The sequence below is a fragment of the Rhincodon typus genome, chromosome 5, assembly GCF_021869965.1.
Source record: "Rhincodon typus isolate 14 chromosome 5, sRhiTyp1.1, whole genome shotgun sequence".
NCBI lineage: Eukaryota > Metazoa > Chordata > Chondrichthyes > Orectolobiformes > Rhincodontidae > Rhincodon > Rhincodon typus.
This window is the reverse complement of record NC_063336.1, coordinates 85,899,887-85,920,770: the sequence shown is the minus strand read 5'-3', so window position 1 is coordinate 85,920,770 and position 20,884 is coordinate 85,899,887. Positions and strand designations below refer to the sequence as shown.

Here is a 20,884-nt window from a genome sequence, read left to right as displayed (position 1 = left end):
GCAGCTTCTGTGGAGCCTGTGCTGAGCGCAAAGGGTTTCCCCCCCATAATTTTTTTTTTAAACATTTCCTTTGACATACCTGGTATAGCCTCCAAGGCCCCTTCTCTCTTCAGGGGTCCTATTGGAACTGATGTTCCTACTAAGCTGCTGCCACACGGATTGGACCAGCAGCTCTCAGGATGGACAGTCTAATCAAGAACTCCTGTACATAAACTAACGGGGGATTCCTACTCAAGTCCAGCCATGTTACTGATGGGCATTTCTAGCTGCTGTTGAGTACTTTCATTTTTAACAAAATTTAGAACAAAGAACAAACAAAGAAAATTATAGAGATAGTAGGAACTGCAGATGCTGGAGAGAGACAACAAGGCGCAGGGCTGGATGAACACAGCAGGCTACAGGAACAGGCCCTTCGGCCCTCCAATGCTGCCCATCACAACTAAAACCCCCTACCCTTCTGGGGACCATATCCCTCTATTCCCATCCTATTCATATATTTGCCAAGACGCCCTTTAAAAGTCACTATCGTACCTGTTTCCACTACTTTTCCCGGCAGCGAGTTCCAGGCGCCCACCACCCTCTGTATAAAAAACTTGCCTCGTACATCACCTTTAAACCTTGCCCCTCACACCTTAAACCCATGGCCCCTGGTAACTGACTGTTCCACCATGGGAAAAGCTTCTGACTGTCCACTCTGTCCATGCCCTTCATAACCTTGTAGACCTCTATCAGGTTGCCCCTCAACCTCCGTCGTTCGAGTGAGAACAACCCAAGTTTCTCCAACCTCTCCTCATAGCTAATGCCCACCATACCAGGCAACATCCTGGTAAATCTTTTCTGTCCCCTCTCCAAAGCCACCACATTCTTCTGGTAGTGTGGCGACCAGAATTGAACACAATATTCCAAATGCAGCCTAACTAAGGTTCTATAAAGCTGCAACATTACTTGCGAATTTTAAAACTCAATGCCCTGGCCGATGAAGGCAAGCATGCCATATGCTTTGTTGACTACCTTCTCCGCCTGCGTTGCCACTTTCAGTGATCTGTGTACCTGTACACCCAGATCCCTCTGCCTATCAGTACTCTTAGGGGTTCTGCCATTTACTGTATATTTTCCATCTGGATTAGACCTTCCAAAATGCATTAGCTCACATTTTTCTGGATTATTCGTGGGAGTGGGTGTCACTGGCTGAGACAACACTTATTGCTCATCTCTAGTTACCTTGGAGAAGGTAGTGATAAGCTGCCTCTATGAACTTCTCAAAATTTCCAGGATTTTGACCTGAAGGAATGGCAATATATTTCCATTAAGATAATGAATGGCTTGTGTAAACTACCTTGACCCTGCAACCTTTTTAGTAAAACTGTGTTCCGTGTTATGGGTAGTTTTCCAAAGCCTTACTAATGATGGTCAGTGTTGGTTTTATGGTCAGCATTCTTGTGACTGGAATTAGAATTTTCAAATCCTACTTCACTGACTTGAGCTCAGAATCTAGGCCGGTGTCCCTTCCTCCACTTTTGCAGATGTCATATTTACAACTATGGAGTGAGTAAAACACAGAAGAAAGCTATTCAATCCCCTAAACCCATGAACAGCTCTGAGTTTCAACAGCTCAGCTAGTCCCACTTCACTACCTCTTCCCTGTAGTCCTGCATCATTTCCCTTCAGGTAATTATTCCAGTTCCCTTTGACCGAATGATTGAATCTGTCTCCATCACACTCTTAGGCAGTGCACTTAGGCAGGGGAGGCAATGGCCTGTTAATGCAGAGACCCAGAAAATGTTCTGGGGATCTGGTTTGGAACCCCGCTGCGGCAGATGGTAGAATTTGAATTCAATAAATATCTGGAATTAAGAACCTAATGATGACCATAAATCCATTGTCGATTGTCAGAAAAACCCAACTGGTTCACTAATGTCCTTTAGGGACGGAAACTGCCATCCTTACCTGGTCTGGCCTACATGTGACTTCAAACCCACAGCAATGTGGTTGACTCTTAACTGACCTCTGGGCAATTAGAGATGGGTAATAAATGCTGCCTAGCCAGTGATGCCCTCATCCTATGAATGAATAAAGAAAAAAAAACTGCGGATCTTAATTACACACAGTAAAGAGAATTACACCTCTACTCTGAATATAGTTACCAATGCTGTGATGCACAAAAGGAGCAGTCATAGAGATGTCAAATCATATGAAAGTGGAGCCTGGGTTTGCAGGGCTTCAAGTAAAATGCCTCTTCTTAACATCTCTATATATAGTTATGTCCAATAATGCCTGTGTGTGTTCATTCACAAGTCTAAATCTCATTTACTACATTCTGTGTGAAATTATTTCGCTGCATGAGACAGGAAGCCAAGGTCTCATCTGCCCTCTCAGGTAAATGTAAAAGATGCAACGGCATAATTTTGATGAAAAACAGTGGAGTTCTTAGAATCCCTACAATGTGGAACAAGGCCATTCAGCCCTTCGAGTATGGACCAACCCTTCAAACAGCATTCTACCCTATCCATGTAACCCTGCATGTTCCATGGCTAACCCCTGAACCTGCACATCTTTGGACTGTGGGAGGAAACCACAGTACCTGGTGAAAGCCCACACAGACATGGGGAGAATGTGCAAACTCCACAAAGAGAGTCACAAAGAGAACCGAACTCCGTTCCCAGCACTGTGAAGTAGGAGTGCTAACCACTGAGCTCAATTCTTCCTCATTTCCTAGTCAAAATTTATTCTTTCAAGCACCATCACTGAGAAAATCTTATTTGGTCATTATCAGTTTATCAGTTTGCTATTTGTGGGCACTCATTGTAAATTGGTTGCAGCATTTCCCTTCAGTAAGACAGTGACTGTACTTCAGACGAACTGAAAGTGACTGCAAAGCACCTTGAAATCAATGTCCCCTTCGTACTGTATGGCTGTGTGGCCGCTCTGAGGTTGTGTGCATGCCAACACTTTGACTGCCCATCCCAGAAGTAGCTGCCCCACACAGGCCTCGGTCTGTGCAGTGCCAGCAAAAATTAGAGGGAATGTAGCTTGAGATGTCTTGTGGTTGTGAAAGGTGCCTTAGAAATGCAAATATTTTATTTTTTCTGAGCCTCAAGAAATCATCTCTATACTACCCACAATTTTCTGCCCTTTTCCTGGCATATGCTCCTGTTCTGGAGATTCTGTGCAGGAACACTTCCAAAGAACTTGTCCTTCTGTTCTTTCGTTTCAGTTTTCCATTTAACTTTTTTTCAACGATCTGATTTGCTTGATCCGAATTAGTGTGGCAAGGAATACAAAATATCCTTTGTAACAGTAGATTAGCATGAAACAGTTTGAATAGGTTAATTCCAGTCACTTGAATAATTTCAGTTCATGTTTAACCAGGAAATATTCAAACAAGACCTCAATCTTTTTTCAGGCTGTAAAGAAAGACTGTTGTTTGTATAGTGCGTTTCATGACAAGGCATCCTCAAGCTCTTTGCAAACATTTTTTATACATTTTAATTATAGTCAATACCGAAACATGGGGAACAAATTTTGTACAAAGTTCCACAAACTAGCTGATTCGATAAATGAACAGATAATCCATTTTGCATTCAGCTGAGAGGGTAGTCAGGACTTCAGTTTAACATTTCACCCAAAAGATAGTACCTGCAACTGTGCAGTATTCCGTCAACATTCCTTCGAAATGCCAGGCAAGCCCCAGGTGAACAGAAGAAGGACTTCAGTGACACTTTCAAGGCCTCATTGGCAAAGTGCAGCATTCCCACAGACACCTGGCCCAAGACTGTCCAAAGTGGAGGAACAGCATCGAGCACCTCAGACTTGCAGTCAAGAAAAAGCGGGAGCCAGACGAAAACAGCGAAATGAGCTCGTTGCCACACTAATGCCCCACCCACTCCTTTCCTCGACCACCTTCTGCCCCAAATGTAACAGAGCCTGTGGTAGCCAGACTGATCTGTACAGCCACCCTGAGAGTGGAAGAGAGTCATCCTCTTCTGTGAGGGGCTATTGTTGCTGATGATTACCTCAGCATTGAATGCTGTTATGAAGCCATGCTTTATGAAAAATTAATTTATGAATTTTTAATACAGGTAGGTGGAAAACAACAACTGAACTTTTAGAAAGACCAAACCCCATTTTGATGACTTTCAATCTTGCTCAAAGACAGCCATGCATTAAGCACCAGTACACCTTCTATATTACAAATCCATTGAATCCATAGATGGAATCTTAAAGAGATGTAAGCAATGTAGGCAATGTTGAGATTTGGGGCAGAATCAGATGAGAATCCAGCAAAGGCCTATCTCAGTGTCAGGTGCATTTGCTTCATCTTTTATGCTTTTGCTGTGCGGCATGATGAGTTTCTCGTAAGTCAGCAACGAGTTGTCATTTAAGGGAATTATAGCCTATTAAAGTCACGACTCAATTAATTAATATTCAGCATACGATCTTCCCAATACATCAAACAAGCTAGATGTCAGGAAATCATGACCTGAAAGTTGTAGCGGGTACCTAGTGACTTCAGCTTACCAATTACTCCAAAGGACCTCCATGTTGGACATTCGGCTCAGAGCACACTCCTTGGTCACTGGCCATATGTGCGCCACATTCATAGACATTTTCACCTGACATATGCTAGCCTCCAAGAAGCATCATTGCACATCTCTGATCCACCTACAATACACTTTTGCACTTCAGTGCTGCATCAGGAACTATCATTCTAATGGTGAAGCAAGGGCACTGTGTGCTCAGGGACATGCACCCAGCTCACAGACTGGACCAAGCTGAATCCCGAGGCTCTTCACTTGCTGTCATAGAGCTCACTCAATTTGAGTTTGCCTGGATGTTCACAGCATCCCTGCTTAGCATTGCCTTGCCTTTGGGAACTTTACCCCTCAGCCTGAAATACTGGGCTCACATTACTTTAGTCTTACTTTGCCAATTAGTGCAGACATAAAGGTTGCCATGGTTGTCAGCAGACCTCAAACAGAATTCAGAATATGGTAGATGAACTGACGGTCCAAATTGAAGCAAATGAATATGATCTCATAGTCGTTACGGAAACATGATTACAAGCAGATCAAAACTAGGAACGTAACGTTCGGAGATATTTAACCTTTTGGAAAGACAGGACAGATAGAAAAGGTGGTGGGATAACACTGTTAATAAGAAATGAAATGAGTTGTGGGAGACAATCTGGGCTCAGATGATGTAGATTTAGGCAGATATAGAACAGCAAGGGAAAGAAGACATTGGTAGCAGTAACATACAGCACCCCAAACAGTAGCCACTCTGTAGGAAAGTCTATAAAACAACAAATAGTAGGAGCATGTAAAAATGCTGAATAATAATTATGGGTGACCTTTATGTTTTTCAACCTTCATGTTGAATGGGGTAATCAAATTGGAAAGGGTAGCTATGACAACAAATTCATTGAGTGCATTGGGTAATGGGTAAAGTGGTAAGTTTATTAAATGACCTCAGAGTAAAAAAAGTCCCCTAAGAAACAGCAATCATAACATGATAGACTTTAATATTCATCTTAAGAGTGAGAAAGTTGTGTTGAAAACAACTGTGTTCCACTGAAATAAAGGGAATTACAATGAAATGAGATACAGTTAGCTAACATGGATAGATTAGCAATATTGACAGTATGCAAGCAGTGGCAAATATTTAAGGAGGTTACTCATGACTCTCAGCAAAAGTACATCCCAGTAAGGAGGAAAGATTCTAAGAGAGGCATAAAGTAAACATGGCTAACCAAAGATAGTAAAGGGAGTATTAAGTTGCAAGAAAATGCATATAAAGAGGCAAAAGTCAGTAAAAGCCCCAAAGATTGGGATGAATTCAGAAGCCAGCAAGGGGGACTAAAAAGATAATAAACAGAGAAAAATAAACTATGAGTGCAAAGTTATGAGGAATATAAAAACTGACAGTAAGAGCTTCTTTAAATATATAAAAAGGATGAGAGAGATCAAAGTGAACATAGGCCCTCAAAAATGAATCTGTGGAGACATTTATGGGGAACAAGGAAATGGTAGAGGAGTTAAAAATTATTTAAAAATCAGTCTTTGTGGTGGAAGGTACTTTGAATGTCCGATTAATGCTAAAAAATATGGGGGAGGAATTAAGTACCATCACCATCACCCATAGTATTGGACAGGCTAACGGAGTTAAAGGCAGATAGCCTGGCACTGATGCTTGCATCCTAGGATCCCAAAAGAGTTAGCAACAGTGATAAAGGATGCATTGGTTGTAATATTTTAAAAATCCTTGGATTCTCACCCATATTCAAAAAGGGAAGGAGCTGAAAAGTGGGTAATTATAAGCTGATTAGCCTAACATCTATTGTTGGAAAAGTTTTGGAATCAATTATTAAGGAAGCATGAGCTGAACATTTAGAGAATCATAATCTAGTCAAGCAGATTCAGCATGGCTTCATCAAAGGGAAATCATGTCTGACTAATTTATTAGAGATTTTGAGGAAGTTGTATTGGACTTTCAGAAGGCATTGGATATGGTTCCTCACAAAAGGCTAAGTCATAAGATAAAGAGTCCATAATGCTGGAGGTAGTATATTGGCATGGATAGAGGATTGACTAATGATCATGAAAGAGCGAGTGGGGATAAGGGGTTTCTTTACAGGTTGGCGTCCTGTAACCAGTGGGATTCAACAAGGATTAGTGCTGAAACATCAACTGTTTCCAATATACATTAATGACTTTGAGGAAGGAAGCGAATGTACTGTTGCCAAATTTGAAGACAACACAAGAATATGTGGAAAGGCAGGTTACGAAAGGGAGATAAGCAATTTACAGAGAGATATTGATAGGTTATGTATCTAGGCAAAAAGTTGGCAAATGGAGTGTAATGTGGAAAAATGTAAAGTTGTTCATTTTGGAAGGGAGAACAAAAGGAACAGAGTATCTTTAACTAGAGAAAAACTGCAGAAAGTTGGAACACTAGGTGAATTGAAGGTATTTGTGCATGAAACATGGAAATCTAGGACACAAGTGCAGCAGATAATCAGGAAGGCTAATGGAATGTTGGCCCTTATTTCAAAAGGGTTGGGCTATCAAAGTAGGTAAGTCTTACTGCAACTGTACAAGGTGCTCATGAGACCACATCTGGGGTACGGTGAGCAGTTTTGGTCACCTTATTTAAGGAAAAGATATTATTTTGTGGAGGCAGTTCAGAGAAGTTCACTAAGATAATTCCCTGGTATGGAGGAATTGTTTTATGAGCACAGGTTAAACAGGTCTACTCACTGGAATTTAGAAGAATGAGAGGTGATCTCATTGAATCATATAGGATTCTTAAGGACTTCACAGGTTAAATGCTGAGAGGATATTTCCCCTCATGGGAATAAGAGGACATAGCCTCAGGATTTAGGGGTGCCAATTTGAGACTGAGGTAAGGAGGAATTTCTTCTCTCAGAGGATTGAGTGTCTTTGGAACTCAGTGCCACAGAGATCTGTGTGAGCAGAGTTCTTGTACATATTTAAGGCTGAGATAGATAGATTCCTGTTCAATAGGGGAATCAAGAGTTATGGAGAAAAGGCGGGAAATTGGACATGAGGAGTGTTGGATCAGCCATGATCCTATTGAATGGCGGAGCAAGATCAAGGGGCCGGATAGCTCACTGCTGTTCCTATATTTTATGGTCAAACAAGTCAAAGGAGATAAGCTTTTCTGAGGTGCTCCCAGCATAGTAAGTGAGGGGAAGCCTCAGGTACCAGTCCAGGAACTTGGACATGTTGACACTACTGCTAAGCTGGTCAGAGTCAGATCCTCTCTACATAAGGAAGAGGCAAATGTCAGGCAGCTCAATACCCATCTTAACTCTTCCTGCCATATTGTGGGCTGTTTTTCTCCTAGAATGAGAGAGGCAGTCTTAAGAGAGTTGAAATTAAGGGTGTCATAGCTATCACTTTTGGGTCAGGTAAGGAAGTAACATGCTTGAGTGAGTGAGTAAACAGTGCAGATGACGTGCAGGGTTAATGGTATCAGGGTTGGGTGGGTGAGAGCAAGGGAGGAAAAATGTTGCAGGCAATGGTGAGAGTGGTAGAGCATAGGCCTTGGTGGCAAATGGGTACAATTGCAGAGATGGAGTATGTGTGAGACATTGAAGAGAAGATACTTAACCTGGTGGGATGGAGAAGGTAATTGGCCTTTTCCTCACACTGCTGGACATTCCTTCAGACAGCTGAGACTGCATTAACCCAGGTGGTAACCTCAGACCAGGCTGACATATTCTGGTGTGTGGCCTCCATTGCTGGTCCTCAGGGAAGAGGAAGTCCTGCCTCTGCACTACCTCACCCAGTAGGACCTCCGGGTCCCTGCCTGTAAAGCGGACAATTTTGCCACATCGAGGGCAAATGTCAAGAGCCATGCAGGACAGCTCTGGTCTGACAGTGTTTGACTAGGTGCACAGTGGGCTTTTAAAGATGGCACAGTCATAAGTGAGGCCAGTCTTTCACTGGATATGTTCTGATGAGGAATTGTTCCAGGTCTGGCACATGATAAGATGGAGCTGGAATCAGCTATGAGGGATGCCATTGGTGGAGAGTTAAGTATTTAATGAGGAGGGTTTGGTAAGATATAGCAAGAAAGCTCACTGGACCTTGTGGCAAGAATCTCTCAAAAAAAAACTCCATGTAGCTTGCACTTAGCCAAAGAAAACCTTAAGATTCAGTCCCATATGTCTGCACAGTCTCACCAGGAACAATAGCCTTGAATGGGAGCCATCTCTTAACCCATTAGCAAAACATCCAGAAAATCACATGGAAACTCAACTGGGTGAAGCCAAATTATTAGACACAGTTCTGAAGAAAAGTCATACCAGAATCCAAACATTAACTCTGTTTCTTTCTCCACAGATGCTGCCAGACTTGCTGAGTTTTCTCCAGAGCTTTCTGTTACTATTTCAGAACTCCAGGATCAGCTGTACTTTACCTCTACATTAGATGTAACGAATCGGACAATGGGACTCTTGCTATGGAAGGAATTTATCAACTTTTCATCGAATCATGTAAACCACACAGCTGGAGTCCACTGTAAACTGTCATATTCGGGGTAATTGAGTAGTTGGAGAGAGGGTCATGTGACAAATTAGTTACTCCTTTGTTTCAACACTTACTTTCTCTGCACAAGAGAGCAAGATCCTTGTGTGGGCGTTTCTTTCTCCTTATAACTTGCAAATTTTGAACCCTGCCTGCTGTTTTTTGACTCTCAACAGATTTTTAAAAAGAGCTCACTCCAGCAGCTGCTTTCTGTAAAACACCAGATGAATCATTTGACTACATCTTGTCTAAACCACCCCTGATGCTGACTTCAGATGGACCTCCGAGCTCAACTTGGAGCCAACCAAGCCACTGATCTTCAAGATCTGTTTAATTATTGTTAATGTTGTTTATATACCATTTTATTTTACCAGACTTTATGTTGCTTAACCTATCCTGACACTGTCATTTCCTTTTGTGTGAACTCTGACTATATCTGTGAAAGTTGGAACATTTTCTTATTTTCCTAAGTCGTGCTAATTACAACAAATGTCATTCTCTTCTTTCTAAGAAACTCAAAAAAGTCTGCCTGTGTCTTTTATAGTCATGTCAACAATTAAACATTCACTGAATCATAAGCATAACCTTTTTATTGAAGAAAAAAATGGAAAAAATTTACTGCAGTCAGATGAGTGGAAAAATAGCAAACCACTCTTCCTGTACTCATCTAGTCCATTGTAAGTGACAGCCTGGATAATGTACACAAGTCTTTAGAGTGATCCTTAAGTTCAAACTTTCTGACTCAGAGGGGACAATCTACTGAACCAGGCTGATAAAGCTTGGTATTCACATTTGATTCACAAAATAAATTAGACCACTATCAGAGTTTGTCCGGCCTGTGGGTTATGTGGTCTCAATGTTTGTGTCAAGACTTTACCAATAAATTCACAGTTTTACCATCTCACGTACATGTCATGTTGGCCTGAGATGGGAATAAGAAGGGTTTCACATCAAGACATGCTGCCTGTGGAGGGTAGTCTACTTTGTCAGGCTCATCTGATCAAGTGTGAAGGGTAATTGTGAAATTCAGGTTAGCAAACAGGCACGCAGGGTCACGTGGCTGTGTTAAGGAGCTGCATAGGCTTTCAGTGAGGTTCTGACAGGGATTTAGCTCAGGTTCCTGTGTCTGCTGTCAGTGGAAATGTCAGACCAAAATTCCAGTAATCCCTTTGCCATAGTTATATTTAGGTATGTAATCAACACTATTAAATGCTATCATTTACCAGAACCACTGTTTTAAAGTGGAATACAATGAAAGCGGAATTCCCCAAGAATACCTGCTAACAATTATGTAACTTGGAAAATCCCCAGAAGCATTTCAAGTGGAATGAATGATATTGCAGAGATAGTCTTACATGTGTAGCATAAAATAACGAGAAAAATGTTCAATTAATTTGCATCTGATGTTTGTTGAGGGAGCAATGTTGGTCAGGTGACCAGAAGCCCTTCTCCTTTTCAAAAAGTGCCATAGGGTAATCAAAATTTATCCAATTGAAGCTTTCACTATTTCATTCTAAGAACAACAAGTTGACCGTGCAGACCTCTGTGTGCTGTCTGGAATTAATAGCCAGCTCTAGTGGCTGTAGAGGAGGCACTGAAGTCCTCAAGCTGCAGAAATGATTTTCAACGTTAAGCAGCAAGACAGATCCACCACAGACTACAGAAGGCACAAAACAGACCTGAAATTACCAGCCATTGGAGAAATGTCAAAACCCAGTTTAAACTTCTGCTTTCTTTCCCCTAGTGATATTCTACCAGAATACAATGACATTAAATCCATTCTCTTATCAAGCTTCCCTTTTAAAACCAAATATAACTTTCTACTCAATCTACCCTAACATTTTCTGCCATAATGAGGAAAATCACTAGAGTCTCCACATAACTGAAGTCTAGCATGCTCCCTATGATTCTAATAAATCTCCTCTGCACATTCTCCAAGCTTTGTCATCCTTCCCAAAGTGCAGTCGCCCAAGTGGTCACAATAATCCAACTGAGGCGCAGCCAGAGTTTTTTTCAACCCTTTTATGCCACATGCCTCTATTTATAAAACCAAGGCTCTTTAACGCTTTTCACAAACTTTCTCAACCTATTTCATACACACACTTTCAGGTCTTCTGATTATATTGATGTACCTGTAAAAGTAAAGTCACCATAGTCCTAGCAGACCATGGCACTGTTCCCTCAATAAAGAGAGATGACCAGTGGTTGTTTAACCTAAGGGTCACCAAGTTTCACGTTAGGGGAGAGGTTGAGAATGAGAGTCCTTGATGGTAACCTCAGCTGGTGCAGGAATTGAACCTGCCCTGTTGGTCTTACTGTACATTGCAAACTAGCCGTTCAAGCTAACTGACCCTTTACCATACCTAGCTTGCCTTTTCTATGTTATCAATCCTTGTTGCAGCAATTACCAATTCATTAGCAGTAATGACAGCCAACGTGGGAAGGTTGAATCTGAACAACATTACCACCCAACCCTGCCATAACTTTCTTGTGATATTGTCTCCTCCCATGGATTTGCTTTAGCCAATAAAGACTGGTTTTATTTAGCTACTGAGCTTTGAAAATTCTTTAACATTGCGCCTGCACAAATTAATCATTTTTTTTCTCTCTAAATTTGGTAGTCCTTCTTCCCAAGCATACAAATACCCTTAACAAAATGTGCTTCCCTCCAGTTAACCAAATAGTTCAACAAATAGATTTATGTTTACTATTGATGGCATTGTTAGTACCTAATTCCCAATACCAGTCTAATATCATTCTCAGAGTTCAGTGTAGGTCACAATCTAAACAACAGGAAGTTTGAGATTATGTTACTGCAGCAAGTACAATCTGCATGTATACATCCTTTGAAATAGAGAAGTGTTGCAGCGATTTCAAGAACTGTGAAAATTTGTTATAAGTGACAGATATCCTGGCTGTCAGAGATTAATATTCTTCCCTTCACCGAATCACTGAGTCACTTCAACACTGGGAAGGTCAAAGCTGTTGTCTAAGCTCTAGGAGCCAGAACAGACAATTCAGTCCCTCAACCTTGCTCCGTAATTTGATACAATCATGGCTGATCTCATCTTGGCCTCAACTCCACTTTCCTGTCCACTCCCCCTAACCCTTTAACCTGTCACTGATTAAAAATGGGTCTATCTTCTCCTTAAATTTATTCAGTGTTCCGGCATCCACCACCCAGGCATAATGAATTTCACACAGAATCACAACCCTTAGAGAGAATTTAATTCCTCCTCATTTCTGTTTTAAATCTGTTACCCCAGAACCTAAAACAATGACCTCTTGGTTTAGATTGATCAAATAAGGGAAACATTTGGTCTACTTCTACTTTGTAAATTCCCTTTAACATCTTACATACCTCAACTGGATCACCTCTCATTCTTGTAAACTCTGCACAGTGTAGGCCCAAACAGCCTAATTTCTCTTCATAAAACAAAGTCCACATCTCTGGAATCAGTCTAGTCAAGCTCCTCTGATCTGCCTCCAATGCAACTACATCCCTCCTCAAGTAAAGGGACCAAAACTGTACACAGTACTCCGAGTGTGGCCTCACTAATGCCTTGAATGGTCGGAGCAACATTACCATAGTTTTACACTCTATTCTTTTAGCAATTTAGTGGCCCCTTCACAAGAATTCTGTGGTCAACTCCATCCTCAGCTACTATCTCTTCAGCAATTTCAGCATCCTATTGATCCTGATCTAAAGTTCCAATCCCATATCCCCTAGACCACTAAGACCACCAGAATTGTAACAGCACTCCTCTTTCAACCTGCTTCAACTCATATGGTGTTTGAAACACTTAACCATACTTCTGTAATTAATGCTGTTGAGGCCAGCACCCACCACCACACCCCCAACCCGCCACACCTCTGCTTCCCACATTTCTCTGAAATACGTGTACTTCTTCAGTTTGAGTTTATATAGCATAGTCTGTACTTCCTTCACTTCGCCATTTGTGCCATTTCTTAGCTGCCTAGGACCTAAGCTCTAGAGTTCCCTTCCTAAACCTCTCAGCTTCTTTTTAGGTTTTTATGACTTACCTTAAAACCTATCTCTTTCTGACCAAGTTTTTGACCATTTCCTGTCAATTATGCTTCTGTGACAATGCCTCAGGATGTTTTCTTAATTTAAAATGCTTTTTAAATGTGATTTACTATTGTCTCCCTCACCTTTATCAATTTCACATTCTGCATTTCTTTATCTTTCCAATTAAAAGAAAATCCAGTTTTTAATTTTTTTAAAAACTGGAAATAGTTTGCAGTTGGTTACACGCAATCCTTAAAAAACCACAAAGTACTTGTCATTTTGCATCTCAGTGTCAGTATGAAATATGTTATAATCCTGCAAGCCACAGTCATATCACACATTCTCTCCATTTACTACCTTCAGTAACCAGGGACGTCATAAATGCAAATCTGTCTGCTTACTTTTTGGATACTCGTACTTTCATCATAACAACCAACAAAACTAATAAACTGGAGAGTCAATACCCAGCAGGATGAGGTTGGTATGAAAGCAGACTGAAATGGTATGCTATTGGGCATTTGAATCACTGTTCACTATCCTGCTAACGAGGGCAGCTTCCAGTTGGAGACACCATGGAAAAATGTGGAGTCAGTGGAATATAGTGCAAGGTAACCTTTATCTGACACCAACTTAGAAAGAAGCACAGGTGAAGGACTGGAAATATTTCTTGATAAATTTATAGATGATGTTTCATATTCAGAGAGCGATCTGGGCAAATATTCTCATGGATTTGTCTTCTTGGTTACCTTGCACCTTCCCCGCCCCATTTCCCTTCTGTCTCTAGACTTGGAAACACTCAATTGATGAAAGATTGCAGTTGCAGCTTGTGGCATTACTCAGGCTTCTGAGTCAGAAAATCATTAAAGACCTACTTCAAAAACTTCAGAGTATAATCCAGATTGTCATTCCACTGCACTACTATGGAAGCTCCATATTTCAGAAGGGGTGTTAATGGTAGTGTCCTCTCAGGCGATAAATCCCATGGAGTTATTTGCAGTCAGAAGGATAACTCTCCTGGTGGCACTCAATCAGGATCCAGTCATTTATTTCATTGTTGTTTGTGGGAGCTTGCTGTGCGTAAATTGGCTTCCTTATTTCAAACATTACTACAGAGACCATACTTCAAAAGAGCTTCATTGACTGCAGAGTGTTTTGGAATAGCCTGATGTTGTGAAAGGCGCTACAGAAATGCAAACTTCCTTCAGACACAAACTCATCTTGCACAAAATTTGTGGGCCTCCCTCCAGCACAGTGGGACCACAGTTATACTGCAAGCCTATTATCTCTTGATCAGTTACAAATCTTCTCACAAACTGATTCACAGGAGCAAGACAGCTTTTGAAATGTCATAAGAAAGAGAGAGAATGTATTTGAAAAACAAATTTAATTTCTTCCCACTTAACAGGCCAACTTCAGAAAACAATCCTTTAAAAACACATTTCAACAGAAAATTGATAGCCACTCATTTTAACAACTGGCAATCTTCTGGAGGCAAGAAAACAAAGACATCATTACTCACCTGAGTGAAGTATAGATTCATCAGACTTAAGGTGAAGAACTGGAGGCAAACTGGGAAACAGTAAAGTAACCAGAAAACAAAGGGACCAAATGAGTTAGCTAGCACAAAATCTTTGAAATAAAATGAAAAAAGGATGGTTCTCAGAGCAGCCCAGAGCAGGCAGAGAAAGAGGAACACCGTCTGGTAACTAAACCTCTTGTGTTTGTAGCGCAGAATAAGCCAGAGCTGTGCATACACAAAAATAAAAAGCAAAGAGTAAAAGGCAGTGTAAGCAACAGTCAACCCCAGCTTCACAAAGGCAGGGACAGCAGGCGACAGAGTCGGAAGGGGCATTTTCACATCCATAAATTTGTTCTTCGTTCTTTATAGTCTCTCCAGCCATAAATCTGTTTTATTTCATCGGCTGAATTAAACAACTCTCTCAACTTCCTGCTCCTGCAACTGGAGACAGCCTGCAAAAGCACATGACCAAACCAGAATGATTCATTAAATCTGAGGTTTTGTCAGCACTTGGCAGGAAACTCAAAGCTGCCCATTTTCTGCGCTTGCACTTAGAATGTACTCATTTTTGGCAGAGCCACACAGGCTGGACATCCACTAAGAGTTCAAATATGATAACGATGTAGGTTCCATTCAATTCAATATGAAGAATCTTCAAACTTTGCATAACAAACCTTCAAACAATTGTCTGTTTGGAATAGAGACCTGAGAATAATTTAGATTAAATTTTGAAAAATTTTTATACCGAGGTTTTCACTTTAGTTCAACTGTAAAGATATAATTCAGTTTCCCCCAGTCAAATATCCTGGATGTGAAGTGAGTGGAAATACATCCTAATTCAAGTTAATAACTGTGTCACTATCAAATCTAAATGTAATCGCAGCGCTGTCTGTCAAATTAAGATACAAATACTATTTTATCTCAATAGTTTCAGGAGAAACAATTTAAATATAACTTTTCTGCCTATTTTCCCATTCTCACTTGAGTCCTGATGGACCAAAGATCCATAAACACATGTTCAATCCTTAAGCGTGACCCCAAGCTCCAGTTGCCACACATCGCTCTTTACTTAAAGCATATGCAGCATGTATGCTGCCTCAGTTTCAGTGTGACCTTGACACAGCATGGTGCCGTATAGTGACATCCACTGTCTAACATATATTTACTCTTCAGTGCTCCCACCACCACAAACTACCTGCCGCTTCATCTGTACAAAAAGCTATGTCAGCCCACAAAGGTTGGCTGCGTGTAACTCAGTGCTAAACTGCCTATGCACTAAAAAAGCAGGCTAAGATGCAAAGGCTGGCTGCCCTTAAATAGGCACTAAAGACCTTATGCACTTAAAAAACAGGCTAAGACATAATAAACTTACAAAATAGGAGCAGAAGTAGGCCGTCTGGTCCATTGATTCCACTCCGTCATTTAACATGATCATGACCTCTATCCCAACGCTACCCCCCAATCTTTCCTCATATCCTTTGACACCTTTAACTTCTAGAAATCCACTTATTTCTTTCTTACATATATTCAGTGACTTTGCCTCCACAGCCATCTGTAGTAGAGAATTCCTCAGGTGCAACATCCTTTGAGTGAAAAGAATCTCTTCATCTCAGTTCGAAATGGCCTATCTCATGTGCTGAGACCATGGCCAGTTGTGTGGACCGCCCTTGCCATGGAAATATTATCTCTGCATCCAATCTGTCCAGCGCTGTCAGAATTTTAAACATTTCAATCGGATCCCCTCTCATCTTCTAAACTTCAGAGATTACAGGCCTAGTTGAGCCAATCTCTCCTCAGTCGACAAATCTGCCATCTCAAAAGTCAGTCTGATGAACTTTTGCTGCAGTCCTTCTGTGACAAGTATATATTTTCTTAGGTAAGAAAACTGAAACTGTACACAATACTCTAGGCGTGGTCTCACCAAGACTCTGTACAGCTGAAAAAACAGAAGTTGCTGGAAAAGCTTAGCAGGTCTGGCAGGATCTGTTAGGAAAAGTCAGAGTTAATGTTTCAGAACTGATGGTAGTGAGGAAAGTGTTGGTTTATGTGCAGAAGATAGGGTGGGGGGAGGGTGTAAGGAGCAAAGGATACGTGGGGATAGAGTCCAAAAAGAGAGATAAGCATTTGGATAGACAAAGGAGTTGGTAATGATCTGACTAGGAGGGTGAATAGTTGTTAATGGGGACCATTAGTGACTAACAACAGGGGGTGTGTAATGGCAGACTACGAGATAACAAGGCCTGGTGTGTGTGGGGTAGGGGTCCAGGACATGGGAAAGTTCAGGCCCTAAAATTGCCGAACTTGATGTTGAGTTCAGAGGGTTGCAGGGTCCCCAAGAGGAAAATGAGGTGTTGTTCTTCCAGCTTGCACTGAGTTTTGCTGGAACACTGCAGCAAGCCTGAGACAGAGAAGTTGACCAGGGAACAGGGTGGTGTGTTAAAAGTGGCAGGCAACTTGAAGATCAGGGTCTTTTTTGCCGGCAGAATAAAGATGTTCTGCAAAGCTGTCATCCAGTCTACGCTTTGTTTCCCCAATGTAGAGGAGACCGCGTTGTGTACAGCTACATTTATACTTCTTTGCTCCTGTAATCAAATTCTCTTGCAATGAAGGCCAACATATCATTTGCCTTCCTAACTGCTTCCTGCCCTACCAAGGTGTAGAGCTGGATGAACACAGCAGGCCGGGCAGCATCAGAGGAGCAGGAAGGCTGACGTTTCGGGCCTAGACCCTCCTACTATCTCTGCTTACTGCCCCTGCCTGCTTGTTTTCAGTGACTGGTGTACAAGGGCAAAAACAGAAGTTGCTGGAAAAGCTCAACAGGTCTGGCAGCATCTGTGAAGAAAAATATCAGAGTTAATATTTCGGGTCCAGTTGAGCCTTCCACAGTTCCTCAGTTCCAGCAACTTCTGTTTTTGTTCCTGATTTACAGTATTCCCAGTCCTTTCAGGTATACAAGACCAGCTGTGTACACCAGTGGTGTGCAAGGTAACCACGTTTGTATATCAACCTTTCCTAATCTATCACCATTGAAATTATGCTGTCTCTGCCTTTCTCTGTACATAAAAAGAAGAAAAAGTAAAGACAAATGTAAGCCCCTTACAGTGTAGAATAGGAGAATTGATCATGGACAGCAAGGAAATGGCACAGTAATAAAACAATTATTTTTGTTCTGTCTTCACAGAAGAAGACACAAAAATCTTTCCAGAAATGAATTAGTTGATAACAATAATATGCAAGGGTATGGGGAAAAGTCAGGAGATTGACACTAGGTAATGATGCTCATTAAATAAGCTGGTGCAGGCAAGATGGACTGAATGGCCTGCTTATGGGCATAATACTTCTGTGATTCTGTGAAGTGCTAGGGAAGCAAGGGTCCTTTGGGAAGGAAATATTTAAAGGAAATTAGTATTAGCAAAGCAAAAGTACTGGCAAAACGAAAGTACTAGGACTGCAAGCTTATAATCCATATCCTTCCGTCCTAAAGGAAGTGGCCATGGAAATAATAGATGTATTGTTTGCCACCTTCCAAAATAGTGTAGATTGTGTAACAGCCTGGGAGATTGAGTTGTCACGAACATAACACCATTGTTTAAAAAAGGAGGGAGGGAGAAAACTGGGAATTACAGACCAGTTAGCTTAATATCAGGAGTAGGGAAATTGCTGGAGTCTATTATAAAGGATGTTAACAGGACTCTTAAAAAAAACAATAAGATTACCAAAATCAAGAAGGATTTATGAATGGTAGATCATGTTTGACAAACCTACTGGAGTTTTTTTGAGGACATAAGTGGTAGAACAAATGTTGGAGAACCAGCAGATGTGGTGTATTTGGATTTTCAGAAAGCTTTTGATTAAGTCCTACATAAAAAGTCATTGTGTAAAATTGAAGGACATGGAATTGGTGGTAATATACAGGCATAGATTGAGAATCAGTTAACCACAGTTGGGCCATTTTTCCTATTGTGCTCTTTCACTCAAAAGGAATATGTAACTGCTGCAATGCATGTATTTGTTTTTAAAGATTACACATTGCCTGTCCATTGTCATACCTTTTGATGAAGTAACCCAGTTTGTCGCAGCACCTCTCATACCATTGTAGTTTCCTTTGTTCCGACTTGGCTTCTTAACTTAGTACTGGACTATTTCACTTTCAATCCCAATGAAGAACTCTATTTAGTTATGGTTATTTTTTCCTAAAGGGCCTCTCAAAACAAGATTATTAATTAACCCTTTCTTATTGTACAAAACTAGCTCTAAGATAGCTTTCTGCCAAGTTAGTTTCAGAATATATACGCACTCCAGGAATTCATCAGGCACAGCATTAATGCAAATATGGTTTGCCCAGTTTATATATAGATTAAAATTACCCATGATTATTGTAGCATCCTTGTTGCATACATCTCTAATTTCCTGTTTAATGCCATCACTTGCCTCACTATTACTGCTTGGAGACACCCAAAACGTCAGCCTTCCTGCTCCTCTGATGCTGCTTGGCCTGCTGTGTTCATCCAGCTCTACACCTCGTTATCTCAGATTCTCCAGCATCGGCAGTTCCTACTATCTCTAGACAACTCCCACTAATGTTTTCTGACTATTTTTGCTTCTTGAATCCATGCAGACTGATTCCGCATCTAAATTCCCTGCACCAATGTCCTTTTTCACTATTGCACCAATTTTATATTTCACTAACTAATGTCACTCTACATCCTTTCCTATTTTGTCTGTCCTTACTAAAGGTTGAAAACCTTTGGATGTTCAGTTCCCAGACTTGGTCGCCCCACAGCCATGTCTCTGTTACTTCAATCATATTGTATTCATATACAACTCTGTGCTGTTAATTGATCTACCTTATTAAAATTATATTTATTTGTTCATGGGATGTAGCTGTCTCTAGGCCAGATTTATTGCACATCCCTAACTGCACAGAGAGCTGTTAAGAGTTGACCACATTACAATGGGTCTGGAGTCATATGTAGGCCAGACCAAGTAAGGATGCAGTTTCCTTCCCTAAAGGATATTAGTGAACCAGACAGATTTTTCCAACAGTCGACAATGGCTTCACTCTTAATTCCAGATTTTTTTATTGAATTCAAATTCCACCATCTGCCATGGCAGGATTCAAAGCCAGGTTCCCAAAACATTGCCTGGGTCTCTGGATTAATAGTCTAAATATAACACCACTCAGCTATTGCCTTCTTCGTGGGAAATACTTCATGTATTCAGATTTAGTACCTTTAGACATATCTTTTTGATTTTTATTTACTTCATTTGTACTACAGTTGTATTTGCTGCTACCTCTTGTTTCCTCTGCCTTCTGTTTATACTTTCTACTTTTCTATCTTTCGTTTCCACCTTTGTTTTGCTCACTCTTGTCCCAACATTTGGGTTCCCATTTCCCTGCCCTACCACTTTAGTTTAAACTTTCCCTTGCTGTACCAGCAAACAGTGGAGCATGACAATGAGGCTATTGTTCCAGGTGCTGTTGGGATGTCATCAGTCTGGCTTGTAAAGATCTCATCTTCCTCAGAACCACAGCCAATGCCTCAAGAATCCAAATCCCTGCCTTTTACACCATTCCTCCAGCCACACATTAATTCAGTCTATTCTCCTATACCTGATTTCATTAGCATATGACGATGGGAGTAATCCTGAGATTATTGCTGTTAAGGTCCTGCTTTGTAGTTTATTTCTCAGTTCCCTATATCCTGCTTGCAAGACTTCATCCCTCTTTTTACGTTGTTATTGCTACCAACGTGGACCACAACCTCTGGCTGTTCTCTCAACCCCTTCAGAATGCCTTGCAGCTGTTCAGTTACATGCTTGACCCTGAAGGGGTCAACCAAGGAGGCAACACACTGTCCTGGTGTCACCTCTGTAGCTGCAGAAACATTTGTCCGTTCCCATTGTGATGAAATCCCCTATCACTACTGCTTTTGCACTCTTTTGTTTTCCCCATACCTGATGCAGATGGGCCACTCCTGGTGCCATGGACTTGGTTCTCACTGCATTCCCCTGGCAAACCAACACACCCAGCAATATCCAAACTAGAAAATCTGTTTGCAAGAGAGTTACACACAGGGGGACACCTTGCCTGGTGGTAACCCATTCACTTTCTGCCTGTACACTCTTTTGCCTGCAGTGTCACCATTTTACTGTCTGTGCTCTCTATGAAGTTCTCAACCTTGTTGATACTCCACAGTGACTCCAGCCACTGCTCCAGATCTTAAATGCAGATTTTCAGAGGTTGTATTAGGAGACACTTCCTGCAGATGTGGTCATCCTGGA

General features: G+C 41.2%; 1 protein-coding gene across 1 annotated transcript in view; it reads right to left on the bottom strand.

Moving 5' to 3' along the window:
• Positions 1–15,036, bottom strand: part of gpr137ba (G protein-coupled receptor 137Ba) — a 44,473-nt gene extending 29,437 nt beyond the window's left edge. The window contains exon 1 of the mRNA XM_020510947.2: positions 14,600–15,036. Within this exon, the coding sequence (XP_020366536.2) occupies positions 14,600–14,944 (345 nt within the window). The 5' untranslated portion in view covers positions 14,945–15,036. The remainder of the gene's footprint in view (positions 1–14,599) is intronic.
• Between the last annotated feature and the right edge of the window lie 5,848 nt (positions 15,037–20,884).